Below are 16,488 nucleotides of genomic sequence, written 5' to 3' on the forward strand. Positions count from 1 at the left end.
TTGCCGTCTTCTCTTTTGACATGTCGATTGGCATCGCATCATAATAAATTCAAAGCATATGATTATATAACAAAAGCTATGAAATAGTATTATATTATCCAACTAATAGAAAAATAATATCCGGAATCAAGGACATGACATGACACTTGTTAGATTTATTAACCAGAATATTATATTCCTCATCAACGAGTGTCCTCTTCTAATTTTTTTTATAGTATTTTTTTTATCGAACAAAGTAATGTTAGAAGTTAACAATTAGTAAACCAAACACTCCAAGAAATCACCAAGCCCACCTTATCTCTTCAATCACCAAATTCAGCACTCCAAGAAATCACCAAGCCCACCTTATCTCTTCAATCACCAAATTCGCTCACAATGGGGATCGAACCCGAGTCTCATCACTAAAGTGAGAACCCGGTGGCCAGATGAGCTAAGCCCCCTGGTTGACGAGTGTCCTCTTCTTATATTTCTCTCTATTTGTTGATGGATAAATGATAATTCACCCAAATCTAGCACATACATATCGTGTTGTTAAATTGAGCATCGAAATCAAAATGGATGTCAACATGTGTTACGCCTACAATGAAAAGCGCCATTCCTAATCCAAATCGTGAAACATTTTACATTTGGCAAAAAGTCCAAAGTAGCTCAAAAGAAACAAAATAAATGTTGGGCAAGTGTAAAATTTCCCCAAAATGAAACCATAATCTTCATTTCACAAATTCCTGAATATAGAAAGATACAAACAGGAGTGTGTTACTACTACATAGTAAAAAAAATCCCATGACTTAGATGAGAAAACGTACACAGTACATGCTAAGAAAATCCAAAAGGCATAATACAATACAGAATACATAGAATATAACCATTTACACTACATCTTCCCCCATTATTGTCAGAAAACAACGGGCGGCGCGCTCGCGCTGTCCACTATACAACGAGATAACCTAAGTATATTTCTCCACATTTCATCTCAACCTGCTAGACATTAGTAAAAATTTCCCATCAAATTGCAGCAAGGGAAGGGTAAGGATCAAGAAAGAACATAAATAAATAGAAAACTTGAATGCAATGTGCTCAAAAAAGGTAAAATCTGACTCCTGCAAAAATTTGGAAACTCCTGCTCTCAGCTTGTGTTGCTGCTACTAGCATCGAGTCTTTCGTAAAATAAGATGTATCCATGATCTGTATTACTAGAATACTCTTGTGCTGATCCGAAAAACGTCTGAACTGCGGATTCGTCTATCATCTCCACATTTTCGTCATCAAAGAATAACCAATGGTTGTGACTTTTCACAAGGCTGACATAGTGTCCATGGTTGGGCCCACTTCCTACATGGACAACTACAGCGAATAAGGAGTACTCAGCATCTGCATCCTCAACCGTATTGCTGAGCTTTAGCTCAAGCGGGAAGACAACACGGTATGACAACTTCTTGTACCGCCCCAGTTGTTCAATGTACTTGAATCTTTTCAAATGTATCACCAAGATTTGAGGTGGCCTTTTGATCTTCATTCTTTTCTGAGCTTCTTGTAAACTGCACGTTGCAACAACATTTGTTCCACAGTTAAACAAAAAGCACGGATATAACAGCTAAAAGAAATCAGATAGCAATGCCACTATACCATCTTGCACATACAATAAATCCTCACCAAAAAGAAATCTAAATAAGCAAAGAAAGATCAAACAGAACTGGTTAATTTGCGAGATTTTTAATCCAATTAGGTAATCCTTAAAAGACTATGCACGAGCTCGCCTAGGGAACCCATAGGAATTATGAGATAGCAAGACTTCCACAATCAACTACACATAAATGGAGTGACCAAAGGCACTCTCAAGACTTTCTTTGTTAAATCTTCAAAAACAGTTTACACTCTTATCAGCAGCCCGGGAGTTCAAGTTGGAAAATAGAACTTCAGCAATACAGGAGCTCACTCCACTCCAGAACTCAATAGTAGATTCTAAGTTCATTCTATCAGTGAACGATTCGTATATAATCTTATGAAAACACATAATGGATATTTGAGAAATCAACACTTCCTCTAGTATATGAAAAGTACAACTAACCTGCAGCATTTGTCACAAAAAAATTTGTCCTCGGCATTTAGTGTTTCAGTGGAGCTAAAATTTTTCAAACAGCTTGTAATTGAACTGTTCTGTTCTATATCAAGGCTCAAGTCAAGAAATGTTTCATCCCTTGCTGTTACTGTCTCACAACGCAAACACCTTGTCTCATTTGTCAATATACCCTGAATCATGAAAAGTAGCAATGGCAAAACAAAGTCAATATATAAATGGCAAAAAAAACTGCATTTCAAGGCTTACATCAGTTGCAACTATAATTAACCCTGAGATTATATGATCTGAGGGTAAATGGTGAAACAAACTTACCTGAAAATTCTTGTGCACCCATGTAACTACAGGTTCCCTTAGGGGACCATTTGAAGATATAGTTGTTGGCCCATTTGCAATTTTTGGGGAAATTTCTTGACTCTTAGCAGCTCGAGCCTCTTTCTCCAGTATGTCAACCAGTTCGTTTAGCAAATAGTTCAAGAATTCATGGGCATCCTGTACATAATTTATTATAGATGTAGCAGATATGATATGACTGTGAAGCATGTGAACAATGTAAGAAACTCATCAGAAGCATTAACAAATATCTAATTAAGATGTGGTATGCTCCTAAAGATTTTGTATACTTCTAACAACTGCAGCTTCGTACTCTGTCCAAATATTGATCATGTTTCCTTTCAACCAAAACGATAGTTACTATCTTGTTTATTTGTTTGCTTTTTTTCGGGCGGGGGGGGGGGGGGGGTAAGAGATGGAAACCTTCAGGAGGTTAGAGGTGATTATTATTATTATCATACCTGGTGCATATAACTGCGAAAAATTTCATTTTGTTTCTTCAGTCGCTGTACGAAACGCTTTGGAGCAAGAACACCAGTTTTTTTCTTTTGTGAGCTTATCTGCATGCAAAATCAAGTGCAACTGTATGATGTATACATGTTGTATGCATCATGGTCCAAACATGCAGCATCATGGATTAACTCACTTATAATTTATATAAACCACAACTGCATGATGTACACATGTTGCAGAGAAGAGATGTATACAATTCACAATCACATATGATTACCAGAACACAGTAAATCTTTTACAAGAATGTATATTGCATCATTCTTCTCCTAGATGAACTGTGCATGTCATTTGTTAATTCAATTTAGAAGTGTTAATTCAATTTATAATACACTTATCATATGGAATGATTTAAAGTCAACCGAATTATATGTATAGATTTCACTCTGCAAAAGTGATTGACCTACTCTAGCAATTAGCATCGCAAACCCCATCAAACAGCAAGAGGAAATTGACCTGCAATCCAGGTATTTTGATCTCGATTACAGATTTTGCAGGAGACGTCCATATCAAAGATAATAGAACAAAGTCAAAAACATAAGATTGCATCTCAAAATATAATTAAATATATGGCATTGGCAGTTACCTAGAAATGCAATATCAGATTAGGAACTGAATTCAACCCCTAAAAAGATAAGATCAAATTGGCAGCCAAAGTTGATAAGACCAAATATATGACATTAGCTTCTATCTGAGTTTTCAAAATGAGAATTGTCCTGCTAGGTAATCAACTAATCATTCTGAAACACTGGGATTCCTGCAACAAATTCAAGTTTCTGCCTCAAGAACTCATGTGCCAACCACATAATTTTGGACTAACTGAGGTGATAGCCAAGGTGCCTACCCAAAACCTATCATCTAGTATTATCTACTATGATATGATTCTATAAGAGCATCAAAAGGCATTTCCTCCAATCAAATTCATTTTTCTGGTGGACAAGTCTTCTCAAAATGAGGCGACTCTTGCAATCGAAATGGCCAAACTGCCCGCCCTATACCAGTCATCTAGTATTGCTTATAATTATAATATATGATTCTAAAAAAACATCATATTTCATACGGCATTTGCTCTAATCAAATTGATTTTGTTGGTGAATCAAAAGCTGAACAAGAGACTTTATAAACAGGTGAATGAATCAGATACAAAGCATTGATATTAGGATGTCCAATTACCATAAGCAATTGTGCACCAATCTTTGCAATTGCCCCCAAAAAAATGCAAAATTACAAACATCAGGAAAACTTTGTCTATCTTAATATCATTGCTTTAGCTGGATGTGAGTGAAAGTGTGAATCCTTAAATTATGTTCGAGCATATCAAGTTACAAACTAAACTTTGTCATTCACACATCTCTTCTAAACCCAAGATTTCAGTAGAAACTATATCAAGTTTGGATAGCCACTAAAATAAATCCAAGGAGAAACTATAATTGAAACAAATGTCCAAAGATGTGAAATATGTTCACTCAATGAACTGATTTTTTATACTTTTTAAAACCCGAAACATACCTGCAAAAACAAGTCTGCTAAGCATGTCAGGAGATTTTCTTCAGCATCAGCAGGATTTTTGTTGTTGGAATAATATTCTATCAACTGCTCACGAAATGGAACACAAAAATAAAGAGCCTGCAGAACAATGAGCAGAATTTAGTCAATAGAAAAAGTGGTGACACTCAAAATAGCAATCTCACTCCAACCTAAGTTACCAAATGTTTACAGAAAAGAGTACTAAAGTCACACAAAACTAGTTCCATTAAAGTATTAAACCGTGATTGAAAAGAAAAAACTGTGACTAATCAGCAAAGGTTACAAGTAGGAGAATTGCATCGAAGATGAACTAATTAACCGAAGGTTGTAAGATGAAATAGATATCAATTGCAAATATAGTCCCACCATGCATGAAGCATCTATCTCAATTTCTGCATGTAAAATTAGATGGTTCCTTATTCATCATCTGGCTCTTCACCTCAAAAATGTTAACTTGACAATATTCAACGAACACACATACATTATATAAGAAACGAAACAAGAAACTCTAGTCACAACTAGGACAAAGAGTAAATGATGAAAACCTTAAGCCGAATTTAACCACAAAAGTATTTCAATCAAATCTAATTGGCCACAGCAAGACCATTATCAGGTCAATCAATGGATGCAAGAAAGACATTTTTTTTTCACCACCAGCAACCGCCAACTCATCCGCAGAAAGAAAATAATCGACATTCCAAATACATTCTCCCATCTCAAGAAGAAATCCGCCCTTTTCAACAGTTACATTGAATAGACAAAGCAAAGGCAAAATTGGCGTGTTCTTAAATTGATCACAATCCACAGCTCAAACAAAGACGAAACGAATAAAGAGGAACAACAACCTGAAGCACGCTGTTGCAGTAGCAAGTGTTGCCGAAGTTCTCGAGACCGAAATAACGCTCGCCTTCCGGAAATTGGTCTCCTAATGCCTTCTCCAGCTTCGACCCCGCCGCCCCCATTCTTCCCTCACTTCATCCGATCCTCTCTCTTTCCCTCCCAATAACGGTATGCCTATTCTACAACTTAGCTACCTCCGTATGCGAGATTCGATTGCGGTTTCGCACATCTAGGGTTCGATGAAATAGCCTCGAATCTATTTGGAGGTCGGAAAAAATGGCGCAAACAGATTAAAACTAGGGGTTTCAGAGATGGATTGGAGGAGGCGGAAAAAGGAAGAATAAAAGTGGAATATCTGGTAATTGTGATGAAGATCGGGAGAAGAAAGTAGAGATTAAAGTGTGATTAAAATGGAAAGCCACTATCTGCACTCCAATTTTTGCTATTAGCGCTCCTAATCAGCGGTCCTCGTCATCCTCACTATCTATAGTTGGAATAGACCGCCATTCTTCCTTAATTCTATTTTAGCATATGCATATTTAATACTCCTTCGCTCAAAATGTCCAATTATTATAAAAATAGGTTAAATATAAATTTGAATTTCAGTAAATTTCTTATTTAAATAATAATTAAATATCAATCTTGTTAATTTTGTTTTTTTGAAACAATATCAATCTTGTTAATTGACTCTGTTACAAAGAATTATTTTGATACGAAATTGATCTAAAATAAGTAGCAATTGAAAAGGTGTAGCATCATATAAACAAGTTATTGGATGGGTCACAATCACAAATTGAGAATCCACAATAGTCTATAGAGGACTAGAGTGCAATATTTATGTAAAAATAAGGGGCAAAAGTGAAGGAAAAGACATGTGAGGGAGCAGAAGACGAAGCTGTTCGCGCTTAAAAGGCAAACAAGAAATAGCCTTATCTTCATCACAAGCGAAAGCAGCAGCTGTAGAAAAGATGACGAGCCTCTCAATTTCGAGCGTGATTTTCCCGGCCAAATCAAACCTCGCAAAACCACTCTCACCATCTACATTCCATGGCGTTCGCGTCGCGCACCTTTGCCCCACGCACCGTGCCGCCGTCTCGTGGAGCCGGGCCGCTTCCCCATCCTCTTCGTCGGTGGTGATGATGGCAAAGAAAGAGGAGGAGCTCAAGGAGATCAGGGAGAAGTCGACCGAGCAGCTGAATGAAGAGATTGTCGACCTTAAAGGCGAGCTTTTCATGCTCCGCCTCCAGCGCTCGGCGCGAAATGAGTTCAAGTCTAGCGAGTTTCGCCGAATGCGGAAAAGGGTAAAAACCCTTTGATTTTTGTGTTTCAGCTGGTTTTTGCCTTTTGGATTGTGTCGATTTTGATTGGGCGGGGGGTTGTTTGTGTGGAATGTGTTCTGATTTCTGGCTTCTTTTTTCAATTCCAATTGGGGTTTGTGAGAGAGTAGTGAAATCGACCAAACATCGGGTCTTTGAGTGAAGTATTAGGATCGTGAATTTAGATTTAGTATGTGATTCTTGTGCTAATGCTTGATCTTTGTCAATGATAATGGTGCTCCGTGATTGCCTAAAATTAAAATGCTGCAGAAGATTTGGTGCATAAGTTGGATTTTGTTTGATTTTGGTGGTTGAATACCTGATTTGCTAGTTTGGAAAGATGTGATAGCTGGTGTTAGTTATATGATTACCATTTGAGCTCTCTCTTTTTGATGGGGGATTTGTATTCCTTACTAATTGTTTTAACATATATGCTTCTTGTGGCATTTACCTTATACAAGATGTTCAATTGTGGCACGTAAAAACGTACCAATGTTTCTATGTGTATTCCACTCTTCACTTTTTGGTTAAGTCGGTTTTTGAGAAGTGCAAAAATGGCCATATGCTAAGAGGATTGGATAGTAACATAGTGAATGTGAATCATGATGAGATTGTTTCGCTAGCTAGAAGATATTCATCTGCTTTTGTAGGTACATTGACCTTCGTTTTTTTGTACTATCTCCCGGAGTAGGATATAACATAGACATATGCATATTGAACAAATAGTGGAGTCACTATGAGGTACAGCCTGCAATGGTGCTTTTGCTCATCTTGCTCATGTAAATTGGATGATTAGCTCAAGAAGGTGTTTCTGGCATTATAGTTTAGTTATTGCATGATCATTAGTTACTTCCTTAGGACTTAGGAGAGGGAGAAAGATGTATGATAACTTGCAAAAGAATTTGATATTTTCCTAAAAATGCTCTTGTTATCTATTTCTTTAACCCCTGCCTGCCCTCGATTCCTTCCCATTTGATGGCTGCATTTCCATGACTTATTTGTACTCGCTGTTTGTCTCATATTATGATTTTGAAAATAGATAGCCCGAATGCTCACAGTGAAGAGGGAGAGGGAGTTGGAGGAAGGAATCAACAAGAGGTTGTCAAGAAAGCTTGACAGGAAATGGAAGAACAGCATTGTCCCTAGGCCACCTCCGTCTCTGAAGAAATTACAAGAAGAGGAGGCAGCAGAAGAAGCTAAGGAGTCAGCGTGAGTTTTGCTAGGCCTTTTTATGGCAACTTTGCTCATTTTTTTTTCATTTAATTCTTTCTAGTTTCTGCCCACTCCTACTGATATATGCCAAAGTTATATGGAGAATCGAAGCTGTGTATTGTACCTTTAGCTACTTCCAGTTTCGTTAATTTGAAATATTTGTGTTTGGGGCAGAATCTGAAACAGATTGTGTAGATGAAGAACTACATAATGCTAGAGTTTATGATTGAAATGAAGTGACTGTATATTCATCTTTTTTAGGAGTAGGTCTATTTCTTGATACATAATGCCAGCAAGTTATTCAGCATATGAGTTCTTGTTGTTGTTGAAGAGAGGTCCACTGTTTTGGGTTCCTAAAGAAAAGAAAGGATTTAGGTGATGGATGATGATGAAGTTTGTAAGTTTAAAAGTTTTACTAGCTCTTTTGCTCAAAACTATAGATTTAAATGCTGTTTGTCAAAAGGACTGGGCTGGGCTGAAAAACATTTGGGCCATAAGTTTTCAGCCCAAAACACACTTTTATGCATAAACATTGCTGACAGGGCTGTCCTGGCCACTTGGATCAGTCCAAAAATTGACAGCTCTAGGAAATGGTTTTATTGAATGAATGTATATTAATTTAGAAAAAATATGGGCCTTATTCAGCATGATTTAGAAATTTGAATTACTTCCATTGAGTTAAGACACATTAGAGATTAATGGGCTTTTATCTAAAACATTGATACAATTCGAACTTGCGCCCTTTCTATTTATTTGACGATTATGTGGATAATTTACCTCAAATGTTACGATGTTTCAACCAAATTACCCAATGGCGCAAATAATATGCATAGTGTTGTGATATGTCCTTCAACTTGGTGAATTCCCAAATTTATAATACCTTCGCAACAAAACTTTTTTTTTTTTTTTGATAAATTAACAATAATAAATAAAAACATTTAAAGACTGCGCCACGATAGACTCGATCCCAAGATTTTTAACCTTATGCATTAACCACTCTATTGTTTGACCAACATACACACAATTTTGCAAGAAACTTTTTTGTATGAGGTCAGTTTGTCTAGGGCTATAATTTTGCTTACATTGTCAGTTTTCTTTTCCAAAATCAGTTAGCTGTACTTTCTTTTATATTTAACCTGACCTCTCATGGTTGTCCTTTTTCTTACCAATCAACCAAATGGATCTTCATATTTTTTGACAAAATCTTTTCTGTATAAATAATATTAATATGTCAACTTGTAATTATTTAAACTTTGTTTCATGAGTTTTCCCTCTAAGAAACTAAAGCTAACAACTCTGATAGAATCTAACTAGGGCCCATTTATACTCCTCAAAAGTGAAATTTTATTATACGTACGCACCATGCCATATTGTCATATACTATAATGATAATATTATACTCCCATATACATTCAAATACGTACATGAATATGTGGCAATCTACGGTTAATACACCAAAAATTTTACTTTTGAAATAACATAAAGCTCGCTATATTAATGTTATATACAAATTACGTTGCCCTAGGTTAGCAAGTAGCAAGTCCCACGCATTATTAGTTAATTATGCATTTAAGTATCATCTCAAAAATATGTATTTAATAAAGTATGTATCATTATCAATAATTAAATGAATCACTCAAAACTTGCTAGTTGCAATAGAAAAACCCCCGTAAAATTTCTAAATACATTTAATTATAAGAAATGTGTATTGCACAACATTATTTCTATTTTCATGTACTAGTATGATGTGATTGCATATAATAGCACATAGGTCACAAATAATACTATGTAATTAGGCAGTGGTTTGACAGTCAATAATTAATTAACTTTAAGCCAATAAAAACAGAGATTAAGAGTGAATTTGTCGTGATTAGCATAATATAATATGCTGTTAGTGTTTACTAAGCAAGTCATCAACATTCTTAATCCCGGAACAGTGGTCATAACAGTTGAGAAAAACTTGAGATTAAGCATATGATATTACAAAGTTGGAGTCCTGTACAAGACTAAACCAACAATAATTACGATCGAGTTATTTAATTAATTAACTATGATTGTTTAGTGTTAATTGTATAATTTTTTACCATTTAAGGAGACAATGAAGTCCTGTAATGGAAACCACGTTATCATGGACATGGTTGAATGAGCAAAGATAACGAAATAAAATTATCATAGATTTAATCGGCCCTACACGGTTACTTAACGACTTTAATTAATGTTCTTGCTCTATAATTAATCTTTGATTATGAATACCATTTGTTTTCATATAAATAGTCTGCTGTATGTTTGCATGCATATAATTATAGGTCATATTGGTTGTAATTGAAAAGGCTTAGTATATACTAATATCTGAATCTGCATTAATTGATCGAAAGTATATATATGAATGATTATTTTAAAACTAAGGGCCAAAATAGCATACTATAACCAAAAGTTTGTTTTTCTTTTTTTTCTTTTCTATTTAATATTATATTGTTTCGTATTATTCAATTTTTTGATTGCTCAGTTTCTCCAAAAACGAAGCTTAGAGAGAGTCACTGTCAACGTCATAGAGAAATCTCACCATAAGTGTAATGAAAATTGGTTTTTCAGCTTGTCTTTTTGTAACCAAATTTAATATTCGATTTTTCGTTTACGACCACGTAACAATAATACAATTAAACAGCACAGACATTTCTCAAGATTAATTCCATTTGTCTTTAGCTGTTTCCAGATTTTTTATGCATGCCAATTTGATTATGTGCCTAGCATGTATGTGATTAAAAAAAGAAGGTAAATATCACGTTTCAAAGCAAAAAATATATATGCGTATATTTTCCATTCAATGTATTTTTAAAATGACACGTTTTTTTTTTATAATTATTATCAATAAAAAAATAGTTTCGTGTTCTACCCTTTTAAGGGACTCGAACCGCCGACTTATTAATTGAAGGGAAAACATCTTATTAACAGACTGTATTTTGTTGTCTTAAAATTGACATGTTAGTACTCAATAGTCAATACTCATCCTTTTTCAATTTTTGGACGAGTCTACATTTACAATACCGAAAAGGTCGTGTTAGAGGGTGTTTGGCTGAGATTATAAGATCTTTAAAACAGCTTATAATTAAGTTGTTAAGCTCCTTCAAAGTGTCAAAATAAGTTCTTAAAGAGTTTATAAGCTGTAAAAATAAGTTTTAAGAGCTTATAAGCTCCCCAAAAAATAAGTTCTTCTACCCCAACTTATTTTTTTCATTATCGTATAAGTAATACTCATTTTACAAAAATAACTCAATTATGATTTTTTATTTTCATCATACTATATCATTCTAATTTCATTTTTCTTCTATTTTTTTGTCTCTAATAAATTTTTTCTCTCTCTAGCTTATAACGTTAATTATCCAAACATTAAGCTCTTAAGAAACTGCATCTTATAAATTCTTAAAACATCTTGTAAGTCCTAAAACTTATAAGCTTTTTCAAATATATAAGCTTAACCAAATTAAACATCCTTGTAACTTTTATCCAACATGACTTTCTAGTATAAAGGTGGGCTCGTTCTAAATTTGAAAATAAAGTCAATTTTTTGGGTACTAATATGTCATTATTACTCCATCCGTCCCATTATTCATGACACGTTTTCCTTTTTGGGTTGTCCCAACCTACATGACACGTTTCTATTTTTGGAAACAATTAGGGTTTACTTAACCTTAATTTAATCACTAATTACCTACCTAAAAATTATGATAACCCTAATTAAAACTCATTTCTCTCTCTCTCCCCTACCAGCCGCCGCCTCCCTTCTCTTCAAAAATTCTCGGCCACCACCCTCCGTCGATCTGTCGCCTCCACCACCACCACTGCCCTCTCGCCCCCCCACCACCCGTTCACACCTGCGTCGCCGCCTTCGCTGCTGCGTTTTATCACGGCTGCTCTACCGACCTTTGCCACTCTCTTCTCCGCCACCTCCCTCACCTTCCGCCTGCTCCACCCCCTCTGAGTGAACCCTCGTAGCAGAGCGGCGACGGAGTACGAAAGAATTGTTTCAATTTTTGTCTTCAATACTTGGGTTTCGATGTTTGTGGGTAGATCTGGTTTTGATTTTTGTTTCGATTTTGTCTTCAATACTTGTGGATTTGTGGATTTTTGTTTGTGGGTTTCGATTTTAGTTTCAATTTTGTTTTGATTTTTGGTTCCGATTTTGGTTTTGATTTTGTTTTGATTTTTGGTTTCAATTTTGGTTCGGTATAAAAGATTAAAATTTTCACTATCTTAGCATATACTTAGGGCTCATCTGCTTCGTGGTTTTGGATAAAATATGATATCTATTAATTTATTAAAGGGTTAATTGTATATAAATCACCGAATATTCAACAAATTCTCATTTTGCATATAAACTTTAAAATCTTTATTAAAATTACTCAACTATTAATTTGTTCTCATTTTGCATATTTATCTATTTTTCATCATGATTACATGGTAAAAATATGCTCGCTTGGTATAAATATACTTGCGTAGAATAAATATAATCGTGTGAAAAAATCAAACTAATTAACGTATTGTATAATTGAATGAAAAGACGTCGTTTCTGGCCCAAAGTTTGGCCGGAAAATGGACAAATATGCAAAATGAGGAAAAATTAATAATTGAGTAATTTTAATAAAGATTTTAATGTTCATGCGCAAAATGAGAATTTGTTGAAAGTTCAATAATTTATATGCAATTAACCCTTAAATATCAATATCGATATCATGTTTGATAAAATATATAAAAAAGATTTTACGCTATCACACATTCCAGATGTGATACAGAATTCAAAAGATATAAATAGATAACGGATCACTAATATATAAAGGACTTTAAGTTTTGAACCAAACAACATATTAAGATGTTATATGTATTTATTCCATACTTATCATGCATAGTAAACGAGCCCTAGTGATGGTCGAGAACACATATTTGGAAACCTAATATTTATAAAAAAGAAATTATATGCAAATTTGTATGTGTTACCGACTTGATTTATAAGGTACCTACACAAAAGTGCATGGAAAATTGGTGTAATAATATTGTTTAAGAAATAGAGAGCTAGAAATGTACGTGGAGTGTATGACACAAATAAAAGTCAGGAGATTTAGATGAGTTGGTTAGAAAACCATTACAACAAGCAAATTAGTTGTTTAGCTGACACTAACACAATTCTTTTTTTATAATTAAATAAAATTGAATGCCCATATTTTTTATTTGGTTGATGATCATGATATCATAACCCCTTTTAAACTAAACCCCTCTTCCTTTTATATTGTTGGGGCTGTATCCGACAAAGTACCTTAGTTGAAGAAGCAATATCTCAATCTCTATCTATCATTTTCAAATTTCTTAGTTTTTCTATAATTTATGATTATTTATAACTAACATTAGATACCCGTAGGCAAAACATACACGAGTATTTTAATGAAAAAAAAAAATAGAGTATTTCAATTTTTGAATCACAGTTCAATAACTCATCAATATTATATCGCGAAAAATAGTTATACCTTTTGATCATATCACATCATATATATTTACGAATTTAATTAAGGGTTAATAACCGAAAAATACACGAACTATCACCAAATTTGTAAATTACACATGACATTAAAAAATAGCTCCATAATACATCATTTTTTGATTTAATTGTAATTTGTACACGCATTGACCAAAACCTTAATCCTAATTGAGGTGGCTCCCGGAATTTGTAGACGTGAATACACAAGCGTTCAAGTAATACGACGTCGTTTTGTAGTTATATTCTAACACTCAAAACGACGTCGTTTTGAGTGAGTATATTTTTTTTTAAAAGAAAGAAAAAGAAGAGAGGGAAACATCTCCCGACATATCCAGCGCCTCCCTTATCACTCCCAGCCGCCCCACTGCACCGCACCGCACCCTGCACACCATCGTCGGACGCCGACCTCTGCCACCGGGTTCCGCCTCCACCGCTCAGGCCAACCGCTAGAGCGTGGCTTCTTTTTCTTCCCTGGCCCATTGCGCCCCAGATCCGCCGCCATCCTCCATCTCCGTCACGCCGCACGGCGCGACCTTGTCTCCAACCGCCGCCTTCCACCACACCGTTAACGAACGCTCCGTCTAGGCCACGGCCGCCTCACAACGCGACGACACGACACAAACACCGCACTACGCCACAAACTTCTCAATAGCGAAGAGCCGAGAGTGTCACCGCCTGGAACCCTAAGTACCCAATTTCAATTTCCTCCCTTGATTCTCTCTTCAATTCCCGGCGACCACCGAGCCCTAGATCTTCAGTTCACTGTCATTCTTTCGTCGGCACCACAAATCTTAGATATGACTTCAGCATATTCTAAGGTCATGAATAAATGATATTGTATATTAAAATAGAGTTTAAATGAATTAATAGGTGATAGTTATATCAATAATACGCGTGTTCTGTACTGGTGACCACTCGAAAAGAACTTCAAGGTTAAGCGTGCTTGAATTAGAGCACAACTAAGATGGGTGACCCACTGGGAAGTTCGTCTTAACGTATGCAATTAAGTTCAAAATACATTAGAAATACCAAAATACTTGTGGAGAATAAAGTAAGATTGATAAAATAAAAAAAAATTATTATTTTTATTATTTTTCGAAAAAAAAATAGCGACGGAATTCATTTCCGTCGCTAATACCGACGAAATTTTCCGTCGCTATTTTCGTCGCTGATTTCAGACGACGCCTGCGTCGTCGTGTGCTTACCTACGGACGGTCCGTCGGTATTTCCGTCGGTAATTAGCGACGGAAATGAATTTCGTCGTTATTTTTTTTACCGACCACTTTTACAGCGACACACGGCGGTCGTCGTTGATCCGTCGGTAAATGGAAATAGCGACGGAATTTTGGCGATTAGCGACGGAGCCCAATTTCTTGTAGTGGTAGATCTACTAAGTTTGCAGTCGTTGGTCTTCCATCCCTCACAGTCGACGCCGCCTCTGCAAAATCCCCAAATCCAGAACCACAGCCGTCGGTCTTCCATCCCCACAATAGTTGATTTTTTTGTGTTTCAAAAATCTTCGAGATGAAGGCTGCTGTTTCTCGAGGGCTCTAGAGAGAGATAGGAGAGTTTCTCTGACTAGTCCATCCATCGCGAAAACGAGACCTGGAAAGAGAGATGTAGATTCTTACACAATTAGAGGCACCAACAAAGTTGTTAAAGGTATAACGAGAGATGTGTATTCTGTGGACTATGTGAAATGCGAGAATTTTATGGATTGTGAAGCACTGTGTTTTATATTGAGAGTGCTGCTGCGAAATGGGGCTTCCATTGGCCGGCAGTGGTGGATAAGTTTGAGGAAGGAGAGGAGACGCAGTTCTGAGAGAGAGAGAAAGAAGATTTTTATTTTTTTTATTTTTATGACACGTGTATTGTCAGATCATTAAAAATGTCACCTACATTAAATAATAGTCCACATCATCGCCAATCAACTTTAATCATAACCGGAGTTCACGTCGTGTGCAAATTTTAATTAAATCAAAAGTTTATGTATTATGGAGCTATTTTTAAGGTCATGTGCAAAATGCAAATTTGGTGAAACTTTGCGTGCTATTAACCATTTAATTAATAAGCATATTTCGTGAGCACGGTTGATATTTAGTTTACATTAATATTTTTTTAATAATATTTTTTATTCGAATATCTTATAAATTATTATTGGACTTAATAAATACATTCTCTTTATATTCAAAGAAATAAATAAAATAATAAATTAAACTTTAATTTTTATATAATTTATAAATTTGATGTTCTTTATATAATTTATAAATTTGATGTTCTTTATATAATTTATGAAGATTAAATATAAAAAATGAAAAATATGTTATAAAACAGATTGACATGGACTGAATATTAAAGTTATTCATAAATAGTGAGTGATATATCGATGATAATGTGTGTGCATGCATATACACACAAAGGAAAAGGGATCGAGTTACAAATCCCACTGGCCTGCTAGCGATGAAATTATTCAATGACAACATATTTATTTTTATTAAATCAAAGATGAAATCCTTGCTTTAAAATCGATGCATAACACACATGGATAAAATAGAAATAGAAATACAAATTTTAAATCTGGCGGCTGTCAATGGAAATTCGAACTTAAGTTTGAATAGCTATTCGTGCATTACAAAGTGTTTATTCATAGATTTATATTAGCTTATTCGTTACTCTCATTTCACACGATTAATTTGAATAAATATCAGTAATAGGATTTGAATATCTCATATTACAGATTCATTTTCATTTCTCACCATATTTAATCATTCACACTGAATATATAGATATATAGGAAAAAATTATAGAATGTTATCTTTCGTGAGAAATGAGAATGATTGAAGAAGTCAGCATATAGTGTTGCATAAGCTGCTTGTAATAACTGAATAATGAAATTCAATTAATTAGATAGAATTTTCGCTCCATCCAGGATTCGAACCCAGGTAAAAATGTTATTCACTCATTACAAGCAGGTTATGCAACACTATATGCTGGCTTATATATATATATATATATATATATATATATATATATATATATATATATATAAGAAAATGTTCAATAGAAAAAGATAGATAAGTTCAAATAAGAACCACTAAATAAAATAAAAATGAAAAATCATTTTTGTTATTTCATCATCAATATTG

At 34.8% G+C, this 16,488-nt stretch overlaps 2 protein-coding genes across 4 annotated transcripts; one reads left to right on the forward strand and one right to left on the reverse strand.

The window, feature by feature from the left end:
* Positions 1 to 685: 685 nt before the first annotated feature.
* On the reverse strand, positions 686 to 5,812 carry LOC131001426 (ubiquitin carboxyl-terminal hydrolase 3). Of its 3 annotated transcripts, XM_057927820.1 has the most exons (7): positions 5,293 to 5,812; positions 4,430 to 4,546; positions 2,872 to 2,970; positions 2,393 to 2,569; positions 2,069 to 2,250; positions 1,099 to 1,538; positions 686 to 978 (listed from the first exon to the last, which is right to left on the reverse strand). In XM_057927820.1, exons 1-6 carry the CDS (start codon positions 5,407 to 5,409, stop codon positions 1,127 to 1,129), a joined length of 1,104 nt encoding a protein of 367 aa, XP_057783803.1. In that variant the 5' UTR covers positions 5,410 to 5,812; the 3' UTR covers positions 686 to 978; positions 1,099 to 1,126. The 3 variants fall into 3 exon arrangements, with proteins under 3 accessions (XP_057783803.1, XP_057783805.1, XP_057783804.1); XM_057927822.1 differs by lacking the exon at positions 5,293 to 5,812 and adding an exon at positions 3,328 to 3,376 and having other exon boundaries at positions 686 to 1,538; positions 4,430 to 4,522; XM_057927821.1 differs by lacking the exons at positions 4,430 to 4,546; positions 5,293 to 5,812 and adding exons at positions 3,328 to 3,376; positions 3,507 to 4,406 and having other exon boundaries at positions 686 to 1,538.
* A 342-nt stretch (positions 5,813 to 6,154) lies between these two features.
* Positions 6,155 to 8,051, forward strand: LOC131001439 (50S ribosomal protein L29, chloroplastic). Its single transcript, XM_057927838.1, has 2 exons — positions 6,155 to 6,588; positions 7,643 to 8,051. The coding sequence occupies exons 1-2, from the start codon at positions 6,256 to 6,258 to the stop codon at positions 7,814 to 7,816; spliced, it is 507 nt and encodes a 168-aa protein (XP_057783821.1). The 5' UTR covers positions 6,155 to 6,255; the 3' UTR covers positions 7,817 to 8,051.
* The last annotated feature ends 8,437 nt before the right edge of the window (positions 8,052 to 16,488 follow it).

This window comes from Salvia miltiorrhiza, chromosome 8 (genome assembly GCF_028751815.1).
Source record: "Salvia miltiorrhiza cultivar Shanhuang (shh) chromosome 8, IMPLAD_Smil_shh, whole genome shotgun sequence".
Lineage (NCBI taxonomy): Eukaryota > Viridiplantae > Streptophyta > Magnoliopsida > Lamiales > Lamiaceae > Salvia > Salvia miltiorrhiza.

Bases quoted from the DNA above. Each gene is read 5' to 3' on its own strand.
- LOC131001426 (XM_057927820.1), bottom strand. From the start codon at position 5,409: ATGGGGGCGGCGGGGTCGAAGCTGGAGAAGGCATTAGGAGACCAATTT. The intron at 4,547-5,292 runs GTTGTTGTTCCT...ATTGTTCTGCAG, and splicing joins ACTGCAACAGCGTGCTTCAG to GCTCTTTATTTTTGTGTTCC. The intron at 2,251-2,392 runs GTAAGTTTGTTT...TTCATGATTCAG, and splicing joins GGGTGCACAAGAATTTTCAG to GGTATATTGACAAATGAGAC.
- LOC131001439 (XM_057927838.1), top strand. From the start codon at position 6,256: ATGACGAGCCTCTCAATTTCGAGCGTGATTTTCCCGGCCAAATCAAAC. The intron at 6,589-7,642 runs GTAAAAACCCTT...TTTTGAAAATAG, and splicing joins TTCGCCGAATGCGGAAAAGG to ATAGCCCGAATGCTCACAGT.